The sequence below is a fragment of the Nothobranchius furzeri genome, chromosome 15, assembly GCF_043380555.1.
Source record: "Nothobranchius furzeri strain GRZ-AD chromosome 15, NfurGRZ-RIMD1, whole genome shotgun sequence".
Classification (NCBI taxonomy): Eukaryota; Metazoa; Chordata; class Actinopteri; order Cyprinodontiformes; family Nothobranchiidae; genus Nothobranchius; species Nothobranchius furzeri.
In genome coordinates, this window is record NC_091755.1 from 46161195 (window position 1) to 46186440 (window position 25246).

At 47.0% G+C, this 25246-nt stretch overlaps 2 protein-coding genes across 4 annotated transcripts; both read left to right on the forward strand.

The window, feature by feature from the left end:
• The first annotated feature begins 12 nt into the window (after window positions 1–12).
• Window positions 13–8251, forward strand: LOC107374102 (macrophage mannose receptor 1). Of its 2 annotated transcripts, XM_015942253.3 has the most exons (6): window positions 13–280; window positions 371–552; window positions 1100–1319; window positions 1391–1723; window positions 3958–4049; window positions 4604–8251. In XM_015942253.3, exons 1-6 carry the CDS (start codon window positions 217–219, stop codon window positions 4712–4714), a joined length of 1002 nt encoding a protein of 333 aa, XP_015797739.3. In that variant the 5' UTR covers window positions 13–216; the 3' UTR covers window positions 4715–8251. The 2 variants fall into 2 exon arrangements, with proteins under 2 accessions (XP_015797739.3, XP_015797737.3); XM_015942251.3 differs by having other exon boundaries at window positions 13–552.
• Window positions 8252–15843: 7592 nt separating this feature from the next.
• LOC107374103 (macrophage mannose receptor 1) lies at window positions 15844–25246 on the forward strand. Of its 2 annotated transcripts, none has more exons than XM_054737959.2 (6): window positions 15844–17870; window positions 18089–18273; window positions 18352–18571; window positions 20768–21094; window positions 24152–24252; window positions 24407–25246. In XM_054737959.2, the coding sequence occupies exons 1-6, from the start codon at window positions 17765–17767 to the stop codon at window positions 24569–24571; spliced, it is 1104 nt and encodes a 367-aa protein (XP_054593934.2). In that variant the 5' UTR covers window positions 15844–17764; the 3' UTR covers window positions 24572–25246. The 2 variants fall into 2 exon arrangements, with proteins under 2 accessions (XP_054593934.2, XP_054593935.2); XM_054737960.2 differs by having other exon boundaries at window positions 24420–25246.

The window sequence follows — 25246 nt, forward strand, 5'->3', positions numbered from 1 at the left end:
GTACAATTCCTAATAAACGTTAGCCTCGGGTTAAAAGCTGTTTTCTGGGGTTTTTTTTTTTGTGTTTTTCCTCCTCAGGGAGACGAAGATCAGCAGGTGAGACTCGTGACCTTGACCATACAAAGAAAAGCTATGTGAATGGTTTTGAATTGTAAATTATTCAGGTAATCAGCAGAAATGCAAATATTTTTGGTGTGTTAAAATCTGCAAATAGAAATGCTGCAGGAGAGCCGAGCTGCAGGAATGGAGAAGGTCGTGCTGTTCATCGTCGCTGCCTCAGGTCCTAAAGCTGCTCCTAACATTTCTGATAGACATGTCTGCATGGGTGGTGTTTACTCCGAGGCTTGTGTGTGTGTGTGTGTCGTTGCAGCGCCGCACTTTGCCGCCGTGCACCGCTACCATTTTGTGTATGAAGTGAAGAACTGGACCGAGGCGCAGCGACACTGCAGAGAGAAGTTCACAGACCTGGCCATCGTAGACGACATGGAGGACGTAGATGCCCTGATCCGCCTGGCAGACCTGAGCCAGATGGTCTACCCGTCCTACAGCCAGGTAAAAAATCAGCATTTCAGATTTATGGTAGAAGTTTTCATGCACCGTGTTGATTTGGGTTCAAACTACAGAAACTTTTAATAAAAAAAAACAGATTTATGAAATATGGAGGGAAACATTCCTCCCAGTCAAGAATCTGAGATGAAAACATGAGTGTGGGTGAACATGAGGTCACGCCGTAGCTCCGGATTCACGAGGGTTTGGTTTGTGAAGCTGAAAAAAGGTCGTACGAAATTAATTTTATCTGTTGATTTAACTAGTGGGATTTTCTCTGACCCCTGCAGACGTAAACACTTGTTCACTTCCTGTTCTTTCACATTAATATTCAGTTGGTCAAGATGAAAAAAATCTAATCATGCAGATGTTGTCTCCTAACGATAACACCAGCCTGTGTAGAACATCATAGATGAGAAGCTGATGTCCTCTTTAGGGGACACGCTGTCCCAAGGAGGCGTAACCAGGATCTGAAACAAGGAGAGCCGCTGGACAGTTTTATTTTCTTCACTAATCAAATGTTTCTATGTTTAACGAGAACGGTTCCTCGCAGCGAGCCTGGATTGGATTATACGACACCAAAAACATCTGGATGTGGTCCCTGGCTGACAGAGATTTCTATAGAAACTGGGAAACGGAGTTCAGGAACTGGGGCAGCGGTTACCCAAACAGCTTCGGAAAGTACGTTTACTGCGTCAGGATGGATTCGGCTGGAAGATGGAGCGATGGAACCTGTGGCGTGTCCCTAGACGTCATCTGCTCTGATGTCAAAGGTGAGGATGTAGAAGTGCTGCCATGGAGATGGATGATAACACTCTGATGTGTTATTATGGTCTGTGTGTAGGGCAGGACGCAACATTTGCCTACATCAACACCACCATGAACTGGACGAATGCTCAGAGCTACTGCAGGGAACACCACACAGACCTGGCCAGCGTGAGGAACATGTCGGAGAACCAGAACGTGATGAAGTTGATACCTGCAGGCCAGGTAGCCTGGATTGGTCTCTACAGAGAGTCGTGGAAGTGGGTGAATGGAAGAACACCCACATTTATGTACTGGTCATCAACCAAACCCGATGGTCTGACCTCTAACTGTGCCACGGCGTACCTAAGTGGAGCTGGACGCTGGGAGGACTGGAGCTGTAGTGCACAGAAAGCTTTTGTTTGCTTAAGTGGTAAGACATGAATCCGTTAGCCTCCAGAGTTGGTTTCCAGGTCTCAGGGTTCATTTATCTGCTGTTATTTAATTATTATACTGAGGCAGGTCAAAGGTCAACATGTTTCACTTCTCCTTGCCAGAAAAAACCAAGTCCTACTGGAGCGATGGTTTTTGTAAATGCTTACAAGCGCTAACCTAACCACGCTGGCCTTCTAGCTCTCCTGCCATGGCGGGATATTAGCAGGGAGAAGCTAACGGGTAGCACATCGAGCATTATTGTTAATGGGATTTGGGACGTTGGTTGCGTACAGTAACCCCAAAGCCCCATAAGCTTCGCTGATTGGTTATAATCTCATATTACCGTCCATACATTGAAGAGCTTTTAGTGAATGCTCGCCCACGTGGCGGGTCCCAACCCTATAAATCATCTCCATGAGGCTGAACCAGCGGAGCCAAGATGCTTATGGGGTTACAGTACGTAACCAACGTTCTATGTCGAATAGCTCCGCCCTCATAAACTTCGCTGATTGGTTAGAGGCGGAGCTCGATGTAAACGCCACACTGGTCGGGTGATCGGAGGGATTGCGTAGGGACATGAGGGTGAATGAGCTCAGACAAGTAGCCAGGTGCTAAGTTATTGAGGAATTTGAACACAAAAACCAGGATCTTAAACTCTATCCGGAGATGGATGGGGAGCCAATGGAGATTTGCCAAAACCGGTGTGATGTGTTCTCGCTGCCTGGTGCCAGCCAGGAATCGGGCTGCAGTGTTCTGCACTAGCTGAAGGCGGGCGAGAGTGGAGGAGGAGATACCGTATAGAGTTAGAGTAGTCGAGACGGGAGGTAATGAAGGCATGGACAACTGAATGGAGGTGACGCCTTTTTAAAAGGGGCTTAACTTTAGAGAGACGCCTCAGGTGGTAAAAACAGGTCTTAACCACCTGGTTGACATGAATGTCCAGTTTTAGGTTGGCATCCATCATGACCCCTAAGTTTGTGACACTGGTTTTCAACCCACTTGTGATAAAAGGAAGGGTCAGTTCGGGGCTTGGAGAAGTCTTAGGGCTGAAAATGATAGCCTCTGTCTGACGTTGTGAATGACTCTCAAGGCTCTTTTCTGCATGATAGACAAGGGTACAATAGATGTTCTAGAAGTGTTACCCCATACCTCTACACAGTAAATAAGATAGGGATAAATCAATGAATAATAAAGGACATGGAGTGATTTATAATCCAAGTACTGTTGAGCGTTATTCGTGATGTAGATGCTTCTCTCACCCTTATTACAGGGTATCCGCGGGTCCTTTAAAAGTCTTAAATTTGCTTTTCCAAATTTAAGGCCTTGAACATCCTTAAAGGGCGAGCTCCTAAGCCCTGAGCACCATCGGCCCAGAGGAAAGGAAGCTAGCTCTGCTCCTCATCTTCAATGCAAATGATCCATTTGAATATTCAAAAGAGTGCGCGTGATGGTTTTAAACACTAATGAGGACAGAAACCGCAGATATTAAGTTTTAGCTCCACTCTGGGTTAACAGAGGTCATTCTTTATCATTAAAGCTGTTTCCCCATGTCTACAACGTCTTATTTAAAAATGACAAATAATCCTTAAATACAGTTTCCAAAGGTCTTAAATTACCAAAGACCCAATAAACAAGATTCTTTTAATTCTATAAAATTTTCGTGATTTTCGAGTGTTCAGCATTTTTTGTGTATGATAAGCGGAACCGTACACATTCAGTTGGTTGTGAAAGGGGGCTATTTTTAGATGAGCACATTAGCTGGTTAAGCTAGTGGGAGCTTGCAAGGGGGAAGTGCAAGTTTGATGGTAACTGGATGGTTAATCCCACGTTCGCGACGTGGTTAGCACCGGTTCCAGGCAATGGCTGGAAATTAAAGCTTAAATTTAATTTTAAAAAGTTGCTTAAATTTGGTCAAAGTGGCCTTAAAAAAGGGCTTAAAAAGTCTTAAATTTGGCTCCCTTAATCCTGCAGATACCCTGTATTATATACATGTTTAATTACTGGTTTCCAACTTCATTTATTATCTATTATTATTCCAAGGAAAAATAAATAAATTCCAATTTCACATCCATCTATTTGCAGCTTAACATCAGTTTTATTAGCATACCAAACGGCACACATTTTGTTTTTGCTATATTTAATGTAAGCTTATTTTCAATAAAACGCTCTTGAACAGCGCACATTTCAATTAGAACCGTCCTTTCTAAGTCGCTGATATTATCTCCTGCACAGAAAATACAAAGTGTGTGGTGAAACTGAAACTGGCCGTAGACTCGTCTGTGGATCTGAACGAATCGACTGTGCAGCGGCAGATCCTGGAGCAGGTAAGTTAAGTTTCTCTAATCTGAAAATCCCCACAGGAAGTCCCCGATTACAACCAAAAACAAGTTCATCTGTAAATCTTAAAGCTCCGCCTCTTTAACAAGATTAGTACATTCCTCACAAACCCTCTCTTCCACCATCTGGTGGGAGGTCTAAGTACTGCAGGTGCCAGGTCACCCTTGTGTAGTTAGATAAAAACAAATGTAGATATTTATATACTTATATTATCATTAGCCAGTAAATACGTTTAAGTTTTCTAATATTTCAGGAATCAGACTTCAAAATGTTAAATCAAAAGAATTCTCTAACAAACTAATAAACACCTCACAGTTAAAACAGCAGGAACATCTGGATTATTAGTCTAGTCTAGATTATGGGCAGGGATCCAGGACTCTGCAGGCTGTTTTCAGGTGAGGTCACTGTTTGTTTGTTGTAAATGTAAAGTAAACATTATATGATGCAAAAATATATTCTTCACCTTTGATAACGTTATCGTCTCCCTTACAGGGATTTACTAAAGTATGAATGTTGTTAATCTGTGCTTTTTCATTCCCAGCTGAAAGAGAAGCTGCAGGACCAACACTTGGAGGATAATCTTAAACTGAGCTGGAAGAAGCAGGACAATGGGAGAATCTTTGATAAGGACAACAAGAAAGAGGAAATGTAAAGGTGAAAACGGCTGATTGTACCACCGACTCCAGAGGGTTCCTGGATAAACATCTGCGTAGAAAGTTCAGTTAATCAATCTGATCTAAGAAAAATGAATAGATATGAAATTAAATTGTGTTTTCTAATAACTTTGGTTAAGACGATTGTAGTTATCCTGGAAACGTCCGGGTCGTGGAGCGCATGATGGAGTTTTTAAGTATCTTTAGTTATTTTTGTGTGGTGATCTGAATGTCTGAACTGATTTGGGTTTTTGAGGCTGGTTTGAATGTCAGAACAGTAACCCTGACCAGCGAATTTATTTGAATTTGTTTATTCTGCAGGGTGTTACGTGCTCTGCCCCCTTTCGGCAGCAAGATGGCCTCGGTGGCTTCTGCCTCGCCTGTCTCAGCTGTGTGTAACGTGTGTTTGTTAATCTCGGCTTTAGGTTTTCGATTTGGTATTAGGATTAGATTTTGACTCTCTGGTGACCCCGATCTAGGAACGGCTATTTGACGTTGTTTGTGGACTTTTCCCAGCGTCCCTGCCTAACAGGACGTCCCTCCATTAGCTCGGAGTTTCGGTTAGTTAATCCCCCCTCCCGGCACCTTATGGCCGAGACTAACAAACACACACGAGGAGAAGAGATTAGCAAAAACTCTGCCGAGCCTTCGCTAGCCTGGACCTTCTCAAAGATCGTGGGCAGGAGAGCAGCCTTTAACAGCTGACCCATGATTACCCGTCACACACAGCTGAGACAGGCAGGCAGACGCCACCGAGGCCATCTTGTGGCCGAAAAGGGGCAGAGCACGTAACCCCCCACCCCCTCCCAAGAGAATAAGTGGGGGGTCTCAAAAAGGAATAATTGGTGGCCCAGTGCATGGCTTTGAGCTGTATCAGAATTAGCCATCAGCTCGATTTCATCTGTTGCCCCGGCCGGGGCAGGAGGAAATACAATACGATAGGATTTATCCAACAGCACGTTTACAGTAATCCATCATCTGCTTGTTCTTCCTGTTTCAGAATCCACGTTTCTAAACATTCCCAGCTTCTTATCGTTATCCGGAAGCTGCTGTTCTGGACTTGGTCCATCTGCAGGGCCGTGTCCAGGACTTTTAAAACGGGGTGGCCCATGTGGGGCACTTGTTTATTCATGGGTGGCACCAATGGTTATGCTTATTTATTTATTGACACAAATCGTTTATTTGTTTTACTTTCTAGTGAATTTTTGAGTTTCACATTGCACAATCACCATTTTTTTCCTCTTCATCTTCTACTTTTGTGGTGGTTAGCAAGTCACTTCTTGTTGCATTACTTCCACCAACTGGAGCTGAGTGAGACTCTAAATACTATGTATGTGAATATGAAAAAACATAAAATAATATTAATACTACAGGCCTGGGCTAGAAAACGAGGTGAAAGGTGCATGCTACCACACTATTCTGGAGTTTACAACCCAAGCCTTTTGTCGACAATGTAAAGTCAATTTAAACTGGAACTTAGTGGGGTGGCCAATCCGATTCTAAGGGTGGCATGTGCTACCCCAGGCCACTCCCTGGACACGCCCCTGTCCATCTGAACTTCTCATGAGTCGGGTAGAATGGGTTAGGGTTAATCAAACATCTCTCGTAAGCTGCAGAACAACACCAGGAGGTTCTGGTTCCTGTGTGAAGGGAACAGTCAGAGTCCAGCGGACTACGGTGTGTGTGTGTGAGCTGCAGCAGGAGAACGTCCGCGGACAACATCTGGAAGCTTCATGAATACATTACATTAAAGTCTGAAACCCAGAGCATGCTAGCGACACATCCCATAATATACTGTAGCGGATCTGAAAGTGATAAATGTGTGTATTTTACATTAAATAAGACGTTGTAGACATGGGGAAACAGCTGTAATGATAAAGAATGACCTCTGTTAACCCAGAGTGGAGCTAAAACTTAATATCTGCTGTTTCTGTCCTCATTAGTGTTTAAAACCATCACGCGCACTCTTTTGAATATTCAAATGGATCATTTGCATTGAAGATGAGGAGCAGAGCTAGCTTCCTTTCCTCTGGGCCGATGGTGCTCAGGGCTTAGGAGCTCGCCCTTTCAAGCTCCAACGGCAAATTAGGAAAATAAATGAGCTTAAAACAATTTTTCATGCTTCTTCACTTTCTAATAGTATAGTTATAAATATATTGTGGAGATATAAAAAACATTTTAAAAGATTAATAAAGTGGTTCGCTCCCACTTGTCTACAAACTTCCACCAACAACACATTCCAGACCCAAAACAACCATCAGGCCATCCGGTTGTCGGTCTCGCCGAACTTCCCCGGGTGAGAGGTTCTCCGCTCGGTAACATCAGAGAAGGAGAAACAGCCGGCTGCTACCACTTCAGCTTTAGGACAAACCACCAGAGTCCCAAAAAGAAAATCACCATCTGAAGTCACCGGTGACCGTGTTTGCGTTGAAAGCCTGTTCTGTAGATTTGCTGTAGCTTTTACCGGTGGGTTGCTGTGTGCTGTGTGGTCAGTTGTACACAACGTTGGGGGCTTAATGAGACGTTTTCTTGGATTTTTTTTTCCCTGTAATCAACCGTGAAGATCACTTTGAGATCCAAGCATCTGTTTTCCAGTTCATTTTCCACTTGTTTCTGTTGGGGTAATGTCTTTTCCTTTCTTTGAGTAGTGCTTTCTTGGCTCTTTCCATTATGAGTTGTGCCATGTAGTGTAGGAGAAGTCCAACACGGTTATTTGTCCACAGCCTGCCTCAGCAATGTCAACAGACAGTCGTGTCCAGCAGGTTCCTTGTGCCAGGAATATTGTGTTCTTCCCTGTAAAACAACTCCATGCTTAACTCCTCTAGCTGCACCATCTGGGAACTTTGTCTGAACAACCTCTCATGTTGACGTGGAGCTGCAGCTGCAAGGTCTACTGCAGAAAACGAGACTTTACTCTTTCAATAAAAGGATTCTTATTCCCCCTCATAAATCATTTCCTAACTCTACACGTTGTTGACAATCACATTCTGTTTTATCTAAAGTGATTTATGTTTATAAATGACGTATTTGATGTAGGGTTAGGGTTAGAGTCCTGGAACCCCCCAAGGTGCTTTACAACACAATCATCACCCATTCACACCCACATTCACACGCTGGTGGGGATGAGCTACAATGCAGCCACAGCTGCCCTGGGGCACTCTGACAGAGGCCATTTAATAATGATTTATCATCAGTTACATCTTCACATTAATATCAGAATATTAACAAACGAACGTTTAACTATTTACTTCATGTATTAAATGAAAAGAGCTTTTTAAGCGTCTCAGAAAGGGGAGTGTTTGAGGACTCTTTAGACCTTACAACTATATTTTTGTCTGTCAAATTATTACAAAGTGTTGTTTCCCTGGCGTTACCCAAAGTACCTAGTTTCATCATTAATCGAATATTAAAGACTCAATAATTTTGATATCAATTTCCCTCTGGGATTAAGAAAGTATTTTTGAATTTGAATGATCCATATTTTTTATAGAATTTTACATTTGCTTGAATACCTTAATACTCCATTGATTGTTAACCCTCCCACTGTCCTGATGGGTGACCCCGCGAGGAAAGTTGACCATTGAGCAGGATTGATGGTCCACATGGCAGGGGTGAGGTGGTGCTCACTCCTCACCCCTGCCACGTGGACCTCAAGGAATAAACCATCAACCCTGCTCAATGGTCAACTTTCCTCGCGGGGTCACCCATCAGGACAGTGGGAGGGTTAAAAGTAACCACTTATAAAATGTTACAGCTGTTTTAGTTTGGGTCGAGGTTTTCAGCTGCAGGCTTGGATTTGTCTTCATCCTGGCATCTTAAGTTGAAGCATAGGGAGCCTAAGCCACGCCCTTCTACTTCCGGACCACAGGTCCCCGGAAGAACGAAGAAATGAACGCAAGTCGACGGGGCTAAAAACGCAATTTCTATTTCCGATAGTTGTGTGCCATGAATTTCACCTATGATGTCCTTGAATTTTAAAGACGCATTTTGATACCAAGAAAGCGCTTATTTTTGAACAGGAGAAATGTTATTTTTGGTTTTGTGTGAAAATAAGTCCAGGACTACAAATGCGCAGCACCAAAGTGACGTCAACGAACCAGACACGGAGAAAAACAGGGAAAATGGTTGCAAGTTCAGTGGACTTTCAATTCTTCCTTCAGGAGGAAAGAAACATAAATCTGGTCATGTGGTAGGTGGCAGCTACGCTAAGGGGAGGAGATTCAGTGGTGTGAAAAACTATTTGCCCCCTTCCTGATTTCTTATTGTTTTGCATGTTTGTCACAAAATGTTTCTGATCATCAAACACATTTAACCATCCTGTATTGTGATATGATGTAGGTCATTTTTTCTTTTTGTAAAGCCCACCCCCTGACTCGTAGACCCCCATGCAATTTAAACTGAGTGCCGTCAGTGTTGGCCAGTAGCGTTAACATCCGCTAACATACAGCTGTCAATCACAGGGCGTGCACGAGCATATAAGGACACACCTGGACAGATGCAGAGTTGGCGACTTTCTCATGGACAAGTAAGTGTTAGTATACATTCAAAATTAAATTCCCACCTCACCCTCTGCTGGGGGCCTGGGAACTTGAGTGTTCTGCTGTACCTTAGCTGTTCCTAGAGCTGCACTTTTCTGGACTGAGATGTCTGGTGTTGTTCCTGGAATGTGCTTTAGCCGCTCCTCCAGTCTGGGGGTTACTGCCCGATGACCACGGGCACCACCGACGTCTTCACTCTCCAGGCTTTCTCAAGTTCATCTCTGAGGCCCTGGTACTTGTCGAGTTTCTCCTGTTCCTTTTCCCTGATGTTGCATCACCTGGTATCGCCATATCAACCCCAACATCTGTCCTCTGTTGTTTGTCCACCTCCACAATGACCGGTTGGTTCACATCACCATTTTGTCAGTCTGGATCTGGAAGTCCCCCAGGAGCTTGGCTCTCTGGTTCTCTGCCACCTTAGGGGTGTTGCCCACTTTGACCTTGGGGCTTCCAGTCCGTACTCTGCACAGATGTTTCTGTACATGATGCCAGCCACTTGGTTGTGGCTTTCCATGGATGCTTTCCTTGCCAGCATCTTACACCTGCAGTTATGTGGTGGATTGTCTCAGGGGCCTCTAACCACTCCTTGAACCGTCACCTTATCGTGGTGGAGGAGTTTGAGTGCCCTAATGATCCTAGGAGCTATGTTGTCTGGGGCACTTAGTGCCCCTGGTAGGGTCTCCCATGACAAATTGGTCTTAGGTGAAGGGTGAGACAAAGAACGGTTCGAAGGATCTTTCATGGCGGTGAAAACGAAGAGTCGGAGTACCCGGCCCGGAGGGTTACCGGGGTCCCACCCTGGAGCCAGGCCTGGGGTTGGGGCCCGTGAGCGAGCGCCTGGTGGCCGGGCTTTCGCCCATGGGGCCCGGCCGGGCCCAGCCCGAACCGGATACATGGGCTCGTCCAACTGTGGACCCACCACCCGCAGGAGGAACATGAAGGGTCCGGTGCAATGTGAATCGGGTGGCAGACCAAGGCGGGAGCCTTGGCGGTCCAATCCCCGGACAAGAAAACTAGTTTTTGGGACATGGAACGTCACCTCGCTGGCGGGGAAGGAGCCGGAGCTTGTGGCAGAGGTTGAGCGGTACCGGCTAGATATAGTCGGACTCACCTCGACACATTGCATTGGCTCTGGAACCCGAGACCTGGAGAGGGGTTGGACACTCTACTTTGCTGGAGTTGCTCCGGGTGAGAGGCGGAGGGCTGGGGTTGGCTTTTTGTTAGCCCCGAGACTCTCTGCCTGTGTGTTGGGGTTTACCCCGGGGGACAAGAGGGTAGCTTCCTTGCGCCTTCGGGTCGGGGAACGGGTCCTGACTGTTGTTTGTGCTTATGGGCCAAATATCAGTTCAGAGTACCCACCCTTTTTGGAGTCCCTGGGACGAGTGCTAAATAGTGCTCCATCAGGGGACTCCATTGTCCTGCTGGGGGACTTCAATGCTCACGTGGGCAATGACAGCTTGACCTGGAGGGGTGTGATTGGGAGGAACGGCCCACCTGATCAGAACTCGAGCGGTGTTTTGTTATTGGACTTCTGTGCAAGCCGCAGTTTGGCCATAACGAACACCATGTTCGAACATAAGGATGCCCACCGGTACACTTGGTACCAGGGCAGCCTAGGTCACAGGTCGATGATAGATTTTGTAGTCGTATCATCTGACCTGCGGCCGTATGTTTTGGACACCCGAGTGAAGAGAGGGGCGGAGCTGTCAACTGATCACCACCTGGTGGTGAGTTGGATCAGATGGCAAGGGAACATGCCGCGTAGACCTGGCAGACCCAAACGCATAGTGAGGGTCTGCTGGGAACGCCTGGCAGAAGAACCTGTCAAGACGGTCTTCAACTCCCACCTCCGGCAGAGCTTTGACCACGTCCCGAGAGCAGTGGGGGACATTGAGTCCGAGTGGGCCTTGTTCCACTCTGCGATTGTCGAGGCGGCTGTTGCTAGCTGTGGTCGTAAGGTGGCCGGTGCCAGTCGTGGTGGCAACCCCCGTACCCGCTGGTGGACACCAGAGGTTCGGGGAGCCGTCAGGCTGAAGAAGGAGGCCTACAGGGCGTGGCTGGTCTGTGGGTCTCCGGAGGCAGCAGACAGGTACCGGATAGCCAAGCGGGGTGCAGCAGTGGCAGTTGCCGAGGCAAAATCTCGGGCGTGGGAGGAGTTTGGTGAGGCCATGGAGAAAGACTATCGAGCGGCTCCAAAGAGGTTCTGGCAAACTGTCCGGCGCCTCAGGAGAGGAAGGCAGCAACTCGCTCACACTGTTTACAGTGGGGATGGGGAGCTGCTGACGTCAACTGAGGCTATAGTCGGACGGTGGAAGGAATACTTTGAGGAGCTCCTCAATCCCACCAATGCGCATTCCGAGGAGGAACCAGAGCTGGGAGGCCTGGGGATGGACTGTCCGATCTCGGGGGCAGAAGTTGCTGAGGTAGTCAAACAACTACACAGCGGCGGAGCCCCGGGGGCGGATGAGGTTCGTCCTGGGTATCTCAAGGCTATGGATGTTGTAGGGCTGTCATGGTTGACACGTCTCTACAACATTGCGTGGTCATCAGGGGCAGTTCCTAGGGAGTGGCAGACCGGGGTGGTGGTCCCCATCTTTAAGAAGGGTGACCTGAGGGTGTGTTCCAACTATAGGGGGATCACACTCCTCAGCCTCCCTGGAAAGGTCTACGCCAAGGTACTGGAGAGGAGGGTCCGATCGATAGTTGAATCTCAGATAGAGGAGGAGCAATGTGGTTTTCGTCCTGGCCGTGGAACTGTGGACCAGCTCTATACCCTTGCAAGGGTGATGGAGGGGGCATGGGAGTTTGCCCAACCAATCCACATGTGCTTTGTGGATTTGGAGAAGGCTTATGACCGTGTCCCCAGGGGCACCCTGTGGGGGACGCTCCAGGAGTATGGGGTGGGTGGCTTTCTGTTAAGGGCCATTCAGTCCCTTTACCAGAGGAGCGTGAGTTTGGTCCGCATAGCCGGTAGTAAGTCGGACCTGTTCCCAGTGAGGGTTGGACTCCGCCAGGGCTGCCCTTTGTCACCGGTTCTGTTCATCACTTTTATGGACAGAATTTCTAGACGCAGCCGTGGTGTGGAGTGTGTCGAGTTTGGTGGCAGGAGAATCTCGTCTCTGCTTTTTGCGGATGATGTGGTCCTACTAGCTTCATCCAGCTCTGACCTTCAGCTCTTGCTGGGTAGGTTCGCGGCCGAATGTGAAGCGGCTGGGATGAGGATCAGCACCTCCAAATCTGAGACCATGGTTCTCGACCGGAAAAGGGTGGCTTGCCACCTCCGGGTCGGGGGAGAGGTCCTACCTCAAGTGGAGGAGTTTAAGTATCTCGGGGTCTTGTTCACGAGTGAGGGTAGGAGGGATCGGGAGATCGACAGGCGGATTGGTTCGGCGTCTGCAGTGATGCGGACGCTGAGCCGATCTGTCGTGGGGAAGAGGGAGCTGAGCCAGAAAGCCAGGCTCTCGATTTACCGGTCGATCTACGTCCCAATCCTCACCTATGGTCATGAGCTTTGGGTAATGACCGAAAGAACGAGATCGCGGATACAAGCGGCCGAAATGAGTTTCCTCCGTAGGGTGGCCGGGCTCAGCCTTAGAGATAGGGTGAGGAGCTCGGACATTCGGGAGGGACTCGGAGTAGAACCGCTGCTCCTCCGGATCGAAAGGAGCCAGTTGAGGTGGTTTGGGCATCTGGTCAGGATGCCTCCTGGACGCCTCCCCGGGGAGGTGTTTCGGGCATGTCCTGCCGGCAGAAGGCCCCCGGGTCGACCCAGGACACGTTGGAGAAGTTACATCTCCAATCTGGTCCGGGAACGCCTTGGGGTCCTGCCGGAGGAGCTGGTGGACAAGGCCGGGGAGAGGACGGCCTGGAGCTCCCTAGTTGGGATGCTGCCCCCGCGACCCGGACCCGGATAAGCGGAGGAAGACGACGACGACGACGACGACGACGACGACGACGACGGCCTCTAACCATTTCAGTGGCCTAGTGGTATGAGTGTCCACCCAGGGACTGGGAGATCGGGATTCAAATCGTGTTGGGGTCACACCAAAGACTTAGAAAAAGTGTGACCCAATTGACACTCAGCATTTAGGGGTTGGACAGGGGGGTTAATCCATCACATGGTTCCCGAGCGCAGCCGTGTCTGCAGCTCACAGATGCCCCAGGAGATAGGCCAACTGAGGAGAACAAATTTCACACACACCAGTGAGCCCCTCCCAGATGACCGAGCTTCTCACCCTATCTCTAAGGGAGAGCCCAGCCACCCTGCAGAGAAAACTCATTTTGTCCGCTTGCATCCGTGATCTCGTTCTTTCGGTCACTACCCAAAGCTCATGACCATAGGTGAGGGTAGGAACGTAGATCGACCGGTAAATCGAGAGCTTCGCCTTCTGACTCAGCTCTCTCTTCACCACGACAGACCGGTACAACGCCCGCATCGCTGCAGACGCAGCACCAATCCGCCTATCGATCTCACGCTCCAGTTTTCCCTCACTCGTGAACAAGACCCCGAGATACTTAAACTCCTCCACTTGAGGCAGGACCTCATCCCTGACCCGGAGAAGGCATTCTACCTTTTTAATGATTTTTTAATAGTTTGCACAAAAGACATTATTAATACAACATAAACACAAATATACAAGAAACATATAGTCATCATGTGTTGCTTGAGATTAATGTGTATTTTAACTATTTTTAAAAGAATGAAAATAAAACATCTGTCTGTGAAGCAGTTTGGTGGCGTGTAAGTGTCTGTAAGGTGATATATAAATAAAGTTAGAGTTGAGAAATAAAGTAGCATCCCCAGCTTTGAAAAATGGAGTTACTTTAGCTACTTTTAAAATCCTTGATACAACACCTGTTTTCAGTGACAAAGTCAGAATATAAGTAAGGGGTTCAACACTAGAGGGAGCCATTTTCTTTATAAGACTTATCTCATCATGACCTGGAGCAGCATCTTTCATTTTTAGTAATAACTGAAGAATTTTATTTTCCCACTTGAGACCATGGTCTCAGATTTAGAGGGGAGGAGCTGATTCGCATCCCAACTGCTCCACACTTGGCTGCGGACCAAGCTCTGACACAGGTATACAGGAACCTTCAGAGGGCTTGGTACCTCATACTCCCGGAGTACCCCCCACAAGGCCTCCCGAAGGACGCGGTCGAACGCCTTCTCCAAATCCACAAAACACATGTAGACTGGTTGGGTGAACTCCCATGCACCCTCCAGGATCCCCCTAAGGGTATAGAGCTGGTCCAATGTTCCACGGCCAGGATGAGAACCACATTGCTCTTCCTGAATCTGAGGTTCAACAATCCGACGGACCCTCCTCTCCAGAACCCCTGAATAGACCTTACCAGGAAGGCTCAGGAGTGTGATCCCTTGTAGTTGGAACACACCCTGCGGTCCCCCTTTTTAAATAAAGGAACCACCACCCCGGTCTGCCAGTCCAGTGGGACTGCCCCTGATGTTCATGCGATATTGCAGAGCCGCATCAGCCAACACAGCCCCACAACATCCAGAGGCTTAAGGAACTCCGGGCGGATCTCATCCACCCCTGGAGCCTTGCCACAGAGGAGCTTTTTAACCACCTCAGTGACCTCAGCACCAGAAATTTGAGAGGCCAACCCAAAGTCCCCAGACTCTGCTTCCTCACTGGAAGACGTGTCGGTGGGATTGAGGAGGTCTTCAAAGTATTCTGCCCACCGATCCACAACGTCCTGAGTCGAGGTCAGCGGCACACCTCACCACTGTAAACAGTGTTGGTAGTGCACTGCTTTTCCCTCCTGAAGCGCCGGAGGGTGGACCGGAATCTCCTCAAAGCCGTACAGAAGTCTTGCTCCATGGTCTCATAGAACTCCTCCCACACCCGGGTTTTCCCTCTGTGACCACCTGGGCCGCATTCCACGTGGCCTGCCAGTACTCATCAGCTGTCTCTGGAGTCCCACAGGCCAAAAGGACTCTTTACAGCATCCCTATCTGTCAGTGTCCACCAGCAGGTTCAGGGATTGCCACCACAACAGGCACTGACAATCCTGCGGCCTCAGCTCCGGCCAGCTGCCTAGACAATGGAATCACGGAACATGGCCCACTCAGACTCAATGTCCCCCATAAGGGGGGGGGGGGGGTGCTTGGGGGGTCCTTAGGGACGTCGAGGAGACTTGGAGGGAGCTGAGCTTAGTGTCTGGGTCAGCTGAGCACAAGGGATTGCCAAGATGCAGCAAGGGCTCTCAGTCTGATTTTAAACATATTCAAGGAGACAAACTCGGTTGATTTCGTTTTCCACAAAAATAAACAATCAATAATGAACAAGAGTTTGTTTCTAGACCTGCAGAAAAGAGACACACAACAATACATCAGGAGCAAGCTATCACTGTATCAACCTTATGAGTAAATATAAAATCAACATTGTTTTACTGAACACGATAACAAATCGCAGTGCCAACCGCAGCCTTAAGACATGTGTTGATCGTGCCCAAGTCCATACTTATGAGAGCACCATGTGAGCACCTGTGTGTGTACACGCGCTTGTATATGTAAGGTTTCTCTAAAGGAGCGTCCAATAGAGAGTGTGAGGGGCCACAGATCTGCCCCCTAAAGATGCATAGGAGACGGAGGAAGCTCCAAGTCCCAGAGATCCAGGAGCTGCCCCAGAGCACAGGGACCCCAGGGAGACTGCGACCAGAAAAGCTCTCGCCCCCCTCGAGAGGCACAGAGGATCGCCTCGGGGGGCCACAACCAGCAGCCGGCAGAGTCCCGGGAGATATCAGCGGCAAGCCCACAGGCCCGCCCGCAGCCTCCCACCCCATAGCCGGCCGAGCCCGGAACCCAGCAACCTGGGACCCAGGGGCGGCCACCCCCGCCGGGGACCCAGCAGAGCCCAGGGACCCAGACCCCACCAGGCAGCCACCGGGATTGGTCAGGCAGATGCCAGAAATCTTAAACTCCCTGACTCGGGAGCTTCGAACACTCAGGCAGACCAAGGCACCGCACTCCACACCAGGTGTGGCAGGGGGAGGGGGAACGAATATGTATAGCATCAAAAGAAGTCCCAGAAGATGGGAGGAGTCAATGGCCCCACCTGACATATACAGTCATGCACAGACTCAGTGACACACTCCCTCCCTCATGCTCACAGATACACATACAACCAAAGACTTACAAAAATGCACGCCAGACACCCACTCATGCTCCCCATACACACCCTATTCACTCTGGTCCCGGTACTGCTGCACATGGGGTACAACCATTACCAATTCCCAGAGTTCGACCCTTTCTGCTGGGGTGCTGATGAGCAGGCTCCCCCGCCCAACGCTGAGCACAGCAACCCACCACCCCAGACCCCAACCAGATGGCCAGATCCCCCTCCTAGCCTCCAGCCTCGGGAAGCCAAGCGACAACAGAGGTGTGCTAAGACCCCTAGTCTCCCTCCGCCTGCTCCAATATGGTGTTAGTGAGTGTTGATGAGGTGTATTCCATGGCTGTGGTGAGCTGGCAGTGCGGGCATCATCTGGCCTATGCCAGCTGATGCCACCACACCACCCCACTTGCACCCACAACCCTCTGTGTCTAAGTGCAGTTTAAAATTGGAAGTAGGCACCGGCACTCGGAAGGAGGCTGAAAAATCCCCCTGCCAACTGCCATTGTGTGTGCTCACTCCCAAGGCCCTAAGTGTGTGTTTGCGTGGAATGTCGTTGGTGGAAGTATTTAAGGTGCAAATAAAATTGGGGGGCAGGTTGCCACAGGAATGAGGAAATGGGGTCCATACCCGCACCCCCTGATTTGTCCACCCACCAAGGTCCTATGTGCATGATTGTGTTATGATGTGAGGGAGCAGGAGGGGAAAAATGTGTGGGGATGGGGAGGAATGGCTGGTTGGACTAAGTCCTCCAGGGAGCCAGCTTCCCCACCGGCCCCAATAGGCACCTCCTTTGCCAAAATGCCACCCAGGGCATGGAGACCCCAGCCCATCTTGCCAGGGCCCAAAGCAGCAACATGGCCTTCTAAATGAAGGTGTACTAATGTCCCAACCTCCTGGTGGATAAAGAAGGCCATCCCACTGTCGAACACAACTCACCATGATGGATCAGTGGTCCACAGTTAGTAATAAACCTCAGCAAGGCTTGATGCACCACATCACCCTTACTAACCTAGTTTTAGTCGTTTCCTTAGATGTTTTCTCCGCTTGATGCATGCTGATGATCTGACCCTTCTCACCCAGACTAACTTCTTTTCCACGACCACCAGATGTGTCTTTCCACCTGGTTGTTTAGGAAATGAGAACGTAGCTATTTGCTTAGTTAAATCCAGGTGGACACTCGTTTTTTGGCCATGCCGTGTATACAGGATGGCTTGCCAGAAAACTGAATCAGCTGATTTGACAACATCATCAGGTGCTGAAGCCTCTGCAGTCAAATGAGTCATTTGTGAGTTAAAATGTGTTTTAATTGTCCCAGTATCTCTGGAAATCTCTTGTTATACTAAACGCAAATGCTTGAAGCGAGACATTTTGCATGTTTGAGCTGAAATTCGGACGCCAAAGATCTGAAGTCACAGGTGGAAGAAGCGAGGAACGCATCAGGATGGAGAAAGTTCTGCTCTGCACCATCGCTGCATCTGGTGAGTGGATCTGGTGTTGGCGGTCTAATCTCACCTGGTTTGTTTCTTTAATGATTCCTTCTAAACAAACCTAAATAATCTCCTTTAATCTGTAAATCTTACTTATGCCTAGTGGAGTTTTTGCTTCACTAACAGCAGATTTTACAGAAGCTGAATAAAGAGCATTTTAGACATTTCTGCTCAGGTTCTGATCCGCGTGTCCTCCTGTGTCCCTGCAGCTCTGTGTGCCGCCTCCTCCATCAGATACCGTCAGTACCATTTTATTTATGACCCGAAGAACTGGACCGAGGCTCAGACCTACTGCAGACAGACGTACACGGACCTGGTGACGGTGGACAGCTACAGCACGGTGACCACGCTCAACAGACTGGCTGATGTGACCCAAATGGGCTCCACCAAACACGTAAACTCGCTTTAGTCGTCTCTCTTCTCTGGAAGTTTTACTTTTGAGTGTAAAAAGTCCAACTCTGGTGTTCCACAGGCCTGGATCGGTTTGTACTTTGACGTGATCGACTGGAAGTGGTCTCTGTCAGACGAAGATTTCTACAAAAATAACGAGGCGACGTATACGAACTGGTACCCAGGACAACCAGACAGCATCTGGTACACAGAATATTGTGGAAATATATACGTGGACCAGGGCAGATGGTGGGATACTCCCTGCGATAATCTCTTAAGCTCAATATGCTCCAACGTCAGCGGTGAGAACAAATAGACTAAAATTCAATTCTCCTCTTTAGCTTTATGTAGCAAAAGAGGTTTGATTCTCTGAAAGAACGAGTGAATGTCTAGATAACAGACGTCTGTGTTCCAGGTAGAATAACAAGTAGAAAAGACGTTTTAATGTCAATTCAAGTTTATTTATAAAGCGCCAAATCACGACAAGAGTCGTCTCAAGGCACTTCACATAATAAAAATTCCAATTCAGGTCAGTTCATTAAGCCAATCAGAAATAATGTTTCCTATATAAGGAACCCAGCAGGTCGCATCAAGTCACTGACTAGTGTCAGTGGCTATACAGCAATCCTCATACTAAGCAAGCATATAGCGACAGTGGAGAGGAAAACTCCCTTTTAACAGGAAGAAACCTCCAGAGGATCCTGGCTCAGTATAAGCAGCCATCCTCCACGACTCACTGGGGATGGAGAAGACAGAGCAGACACACACACACACACTTTCAATGTCCACATGAATATTAAAATCCCCCACTATGATGACCTTATCAGTATTTAGCAACAAATCAGATAAAAAATCAGAGATCTGATCCAAAAACTCAGAGTAAGGGCCTGGTGGACGATATAAAACTACAAACAAGAGTGGTTTTACAGTTTTGCAATCTGGATTAGGAAAACTAAGAATAAGATGTGCAAACGAACTGTAACTATTAATCTGTAAGGGACTGATTAATAAGTCCGAATGAAAAATAGTTGCTACTCCTCCTCCTCGCCCTGTTCTTCGAGCAATATGATGATTTAAATAATTAGAAGGAGTCGACTCGTTTAAGCTAACATGGTCCTCTTGCTGCAGCCAGGATTCTGTGAGAGAGCAAAGAGATCTGATTATCACAAATCAAGTCATTAACTAACAAAGTCTTAGAAAAAATGGATCTAATGTTCAACAACCCACATTTAATTTTTCTAGTTTTCTGCTCAGTTGAATTTGTTCTAATATTTATGAGATTTCCATGATTTGCTTTATTAAGCCTGATATTTAATCTGTGATTACTTTCTGAGGTTTGGATACATCGGTCATACGTGTACCAAATCAAATCATTCATTCAAATAACAAAACTATTGGTGCCAGACATGTTAGATCCTCTCAGCACTAAAGCGTCTCTCCTCGTGGCCGCTGGTAACAGTTCATTAGTTCATGGCGTCGGTTGCTCCTGCTGCCCGGGTCTGACCGCGGTGCGGGGCTGTAGTCGTGCTGGCTGCCTGTGAAGCTCTGAGGGAGACTACAGAAACACAGCAGCTTCACGGTAGATCCGCTCCGCCGAGTGCTTTCAGGCTAAAAGTGCCCGCAAACCTCCGTTAGCTCAGTTAACTCTGAAAGGGTCTTTTCTCAACCCTGCAACCTCGAGATCAGAGCAAACAGACAACAGGAGATGTTTTTCTGGTTGTTACTCTGCAGAGGAGCATGAGGGATTCCTCCAACTCACACGGACTCTTCACTTCCTCGTGCAGCCGTTTATTTACACACACAATCAGGCGATCGTTCAGAGCGGTTGGGGCAATCCCAACTGCCCCAGTGAAAGACAGTTCCATATTTAGTAAAGCAGAACTCAGCATGTAGCAACATCGGTCTGTGAAACCAGTTTGAGCTGGTTTCATAGAAAAGCAGAACGTTCCAGCACATGATGACTCGAAAAAGTTCTAAAAAGTTCTAACTGGTTATCTACTTCTAACACAAGCAGTTGCACGCATGAAGCATCATTTTATTAACTCAGACACTGTTATCTCACAGCTATACTGGATCCAAGTTTGATGACATCATCACAGCCCAACTCTCAGCGCCACCTTTTTGCGTATCTTTGTATTCTCTGGGAGTGAAGAGACGGCCAAGATGGCGGTGGTGGGAACCGCCCTTTGGGCTTCAGAAACCTACAGGTGATGTCATGGAGGGTGTGTCCAGTAGCTTTTACAGCCATTGGTCAACACCCAATCCATGCCAAACCTGTAGGCAGCAGTAGCCCAGCGAATAGTCTTCTGAAGGCTCCATTAAAGCTGAGCATCATGTGTACGGGTTACATGAACAAATAAAGACGTGTAAAACTAAAATTCAGCTCAAATGATTTTCTCTTCCTGAACATCTAAACCGTTTCATGAGGAAACGTGAGCTGAGATCTTCCTCTGACGTTTGGGTTTGCTTTACTCAGTCTGACTTTGGTCTGTTTTCAGGGGGAAACGTGACTTTTGTCTTAATTACTAATCCGATGAACTGGACTGATGCTCAGCGCTACTGCAGACAGCATTACACAGACCTGGCCAGCGTGAGGAACCTGTCGGAGAATGCGCAGATACAGAAGCTGATAACCGGATCAACCTGGATCGGGCTTTACAAAAACACCTGGAAGTGGTCAAATGGGCCCTTCTTCATGTATAATTACTGGCAAAGTTCGGAACCAGACGGTGGGGACGAGAAATGTACCGCAGCCAACTTTGCCAACTCTGGTCGGTGGATGGACTTGGCGTGTGGACTGGAGAAGCCGTTCGTCTGCTACCACGGTAAGCAGCCATTCACTCACACTTCCTGTGTAAAGTCACTTTATTCATTGAAATCACAACATTCTCCCCATTTATTCAGTTTATGAAGTTCCAATCCAATCCAATTTTATTTATAAAGCGCATTCACAAGGCATTACAACCAAACAAGGCGCTGTACACTAAAAATGTTGGTTAATTAAACCGGCGGTATACAAACATGTCGAACACAGATAAAAGATAAAATGGAAATACAACAAAATTCCCAAAACTAACAGCTAAAAATCAATAAGACACAGGGTGAATAAAAAATTAGAAAAGCATTTTAAAAAAGAACCTCAATAGTACGGAAGTTGATAATTGTGGAGTCCATTTTTAAACAGTGCAGATGTCAGTGAGGTCCATAATTATGTTATATAAGCTAGGTTGAAGTAGTGAGTTTTCAGGCGTGATTTAAAAATGCTAGCTGTTGGTGCTAGCCTCACTAGCAGTGGTAATGCGTTCCACAGCTTCGGTGCACAGACAGAGAAAGCCCTTTCTCCACGGCTTTTTAAACGAGCATTTGGAACAGCTAGGAGGAGCTTATCTTCAGACCTGAGAGCACGCGGCGGGTTGTAGTAATGGACAAGTTCACACAGATATGGAGGAGCTTGATGGTTCAAGGATTTGTAAGTCAGAAGCATAATTTTGAAGTTTATCCTGAACTGCACGGGCAACCAGTGGAGAGATTTCAGAATTGGAGAAATGTGTTATCTTCTGTCAGCTCCAGTCAGCAACCTAGCTGCTGAATTCTGGACCAGCTGAAGTCTAGAGAGAGCTGCTTTACTGATGCCATATAAGCAGGAGTTAGAGTAATCCAGCCTTGAGGTGATAAAAGTGTGGACCACCGATTTCAGAAGACGGACACTCAGGATGTGCTTTAGTTTCGAGATGCGTCTTAGTTGGTAAAAACATGATTTAACTGTGTTATTGACCTGGGCATCCATCTTCAGAGCCTGGTCCATTTTTACTCCAAGGTTGGAGATTACAGAGGATACATTAGGTGAGAGATAGTTGAGGTCAGGTCGTTGAGTTGCCGTGATACTGTTGGGACTGAAAACGATTAAGTCAGTTTTGGAGTCATTAAGATGGAGGAAGTTGTCAGCTAGCCATTGCTTGACCTCAAGGATACAATCAGACAGAACTTTTGTTGAATGAGTTGGCTTAAATGAAAAAAAGATTTGACAGTCGTCAGCGTAAAGACAGCGTGCTTTCTGAAAATGGCTCCTTAGGGCAGTATATAGAGGTTGAACAGTAACGGGCCGAGAATTGAACCTTGTGGGACACCCCAACGTAGAGGCTGTGACTCGGATGAACAGCCGTCCAACATGACCCTAGCAGACCTGTTACAAAAGTATGACCTAAAGTTGATTAGATTTCTCAAATAAGACTTAAACATCCTTTCCATTCATTCTCTTCCGCTTATCTGGGGTCGGGTCGCGGGGGCAGCAGTCTAAGCAGGGAGGCCCAGACGTCTCTGGACCTCTCCGGGGAGGCGTTCATGAGGAGGGGTGGGAATGGAAAACTGATTCCTGCTGAGAACCGGTTCTCACTGTTTTAATTCCTAGTATCGTTTGCCATTTTTGCAAATGATTCCCTTATCAATTCCAGTCAGCATGAAAGATGTCGCCGTGCATCTTTTTTCTGTCTACCAATCCAGTTCCTTATCAACAAGCATGCATGCTGCATAGGGCAGCAATGGCTCAAGAGGTAGAGCGGGTTGTCCCGTAATCGCATTCGGTGGGTTGACCGGTAAATGGAGAGCTTCTCCTTCCGACTCAGCTCTCTCTTCACCGTGACAGACCGGTGCAACACCGGCATCTCTGCAGACGCAGCACCAAATCGGACACGCATTCGCTAATCCAGTGAGTCTCTTTAACCCTCCCACTGTCCTAATGGGTGTGACCCCGCGAGGAAAGTTGACCATTGAGCAGGATTGATGGTCCATGTGGCAGCGGTGAGGTGGTGCTCACTCCTCACCCCTGCTACATGGACCTCGAGGGATAAAACACCAACCCTGCTCAATGGTCAACTTTCCTTGCGGGGTCACACCCATTAGGACAGCGGGAGGGTTAAAGAGCAAGTCACCCCCCAAATCAACTGTTTTTCTGATAAACTATATAAACGTGTGTCTAATCGTGCTGCAGACACGTGTCGTCAATAGTTTTGCACTTTAGTGGATTTTAGTTAAAATTTTAATTTTCTGCCTAAAACTGTCAGTGTTGTGCCGTTGTCAGGTAAAAACTCTGCACTGCATTTGAATTTAAATCTGCCATCGCTATTGGCTAAGAGGTACCCTAGAACGTTAGCTGGTACCATGTGATGTCACAATGTCGTTGTGTGCCTGTGTGTGTGTATTTGTTAGCGGCTCCGCCCTCTCGGTCTGCTAGGCGACAGCATTTGTTGCATTTTTCAAACAGGAAGTGGGAGTGGAGTAATACTCTGATGGGGGTGACTTGCTCTTTAAGTTCCTCAGACACTTCAGTGTTGAGAAACAGCTTTCACCCACAGCTGAGCTTGGAAAACAAAAAGCTAATTAACCAAATAGCTCCTGGGCGTGGCCACAGCTGCAGCTCACTGCTCCCCACGGGGATGGGTCGGATGCAGAGACGCATGTGTGGTGGCTGTTGGGACTTTGCTCTTCTACGTGAATGACATTATAAAATGTTGGTCTTCTACGTTAGATGGATGGAAAATCTTTGTTAAGTGTCTCGGTTTTAGCACCGATTTTGTTTTATCCTTTACGTTTACGTTATCTCTCACCAGCTGCTCAGAAGTCTTCCATCAAGGGAGCGGCCATGTTTGAAATTCAGACCAGAGCAATAGATGTTGCCAGCCTTAGCCCCGCCCACTGGTTTTGACAGGATGACAGTTGAAATAAATTCAATGGAAAACAGAAACACAGACCCTTTAAATAATTCTAAACAAACTCCTAGAAAAGAGAACCATGTTTTTATTTATGACTCGTTTAATTTGTTGTATGTTTAATAAATGATTCACTTATTTAGATGAAACAAATGAAAGTCTTGTGTTTTTTAATAGACCCCGTGCCGTTGTGGAGGACGGGGATAAAGCTGAAGCTGGTGAAAACCTCGGCTCTGCGTCTGGAGGACCCTGCTGTTCAGGAGGACTTACTGCAGCAGGTAAATAATACAAGTTTCATGTGATAAATAAGTTTGTATCTGGAGTTCGCTGGACTCGAGAGAGGTTTTGTGTGTGAACTGTGTCGATTCTCACCTGGTTGCTGCTGTGGGCTGACCTCTGGAGACCAGGCATGTGAAGGAAATCAGTCTGTAGTTTTATGTTTCAGCTAAAACAGAAGCTGATGAACCAAAACGTGACCGGAGACGTGGAACTGAGCTGGAAGAGGCAACCCAGCAGAGACGTCTTCTACCGAGACAAGACCAGCAAAAACTAGGAAACAGATTTCTTGTTTTTGTTCAGATTTTCTTTTGCTCTTAATGTTATAAAACAGTACAATTGGCCTTCAGACATGAATTATTAGATTTTCATCCAGAATTCCTGCAAACATAAACAGAAATGATGAGTTTTTTCAGAGTACAACTTTGTTTCAGCTCCAGTAGTTTGAGTAAACTGAGCTTTCACGGGGCCGAAGCGCGAAGGCTGCATCTAGACATAAAACTTGAATACATGTATAAACCAAACACATACACACGCAAATCTCTGCTGTTGTTTTATTTAGGTTCATATTTGACTCTAACTGAAAATGTATTTGATGAGTTTATTGTTTGAATTCTTAATTGTAAAGTGAGTCATTTTCCATCAGAAATCTTTAATCTCAAGGTTACAAAAACACAGATTTTCTTTTAAATTGTTCATATTTGTTAGATTGTTTGGTTTAGACGGTTTGTAGTCGAGCTTTAGATGTTCTATTAAATGTGAACATTTGCTATTGTTACACTATTGATCCTTTCTTTGCCTAATTAGTTTATTTATTGAAGTTATTGAAATACGCTGTATTCTCTTTGTTTTCTGATGTGGGATCTGGTTCAGCTGAACGGATCGTGTTTTCTGACTGACTCGCTGTATTCAAGCAAAACTTCTGGGTTTTAGCATTTAGGAAAGCATTTTTTAACTTATTTACCTGATAAACAAGAAATAAAATCCATAAAAACA

Coding starts and splice junctions, on each gene's coding strand:
- LOC107374102 (XM_015942251.3), top strand. CDS start 217: ATGCTGCAGGAGAGCCGAGCTGCAGGAATGGAGAAGGTCGTGCTGTTC. Junction 1,320..1,390: donor CATCTGCTCTGATGTCAAAG/GTGAGGATGTAG, acceptor GTCTGTGTGTAG/GGCAGGACGCAACATTTGCC. Junction 1,724..3,957: donor AGCTTTTGTTTGCTTAAGTG/GTAAGACATGAA, acceptor TCTCCTGCACAG/AAAATACAAAGTGTGTGGTG.
- LOC107374103 (XM_054737959.2), top strand. CDS start 17,765: ATGTTTGAGCTGAAATTCGGACGCCAAAGATCTGAAGTCACAGGTGGA. Junction 17,871..18,088: donor CTGCACCATCGCTGCATCTG/GTGAGTGGATCT, acceptor GTGTCCCTGCAG/CTCTGTGTGCCGCCTCCTCC. Junction 18,274..18,351: donor AAATGGGCTCCACCAAACAC/GTAAACTCGCTT, acceptor GGTGTTCCACAG/GCCTGGATCGGTTTGTACTT.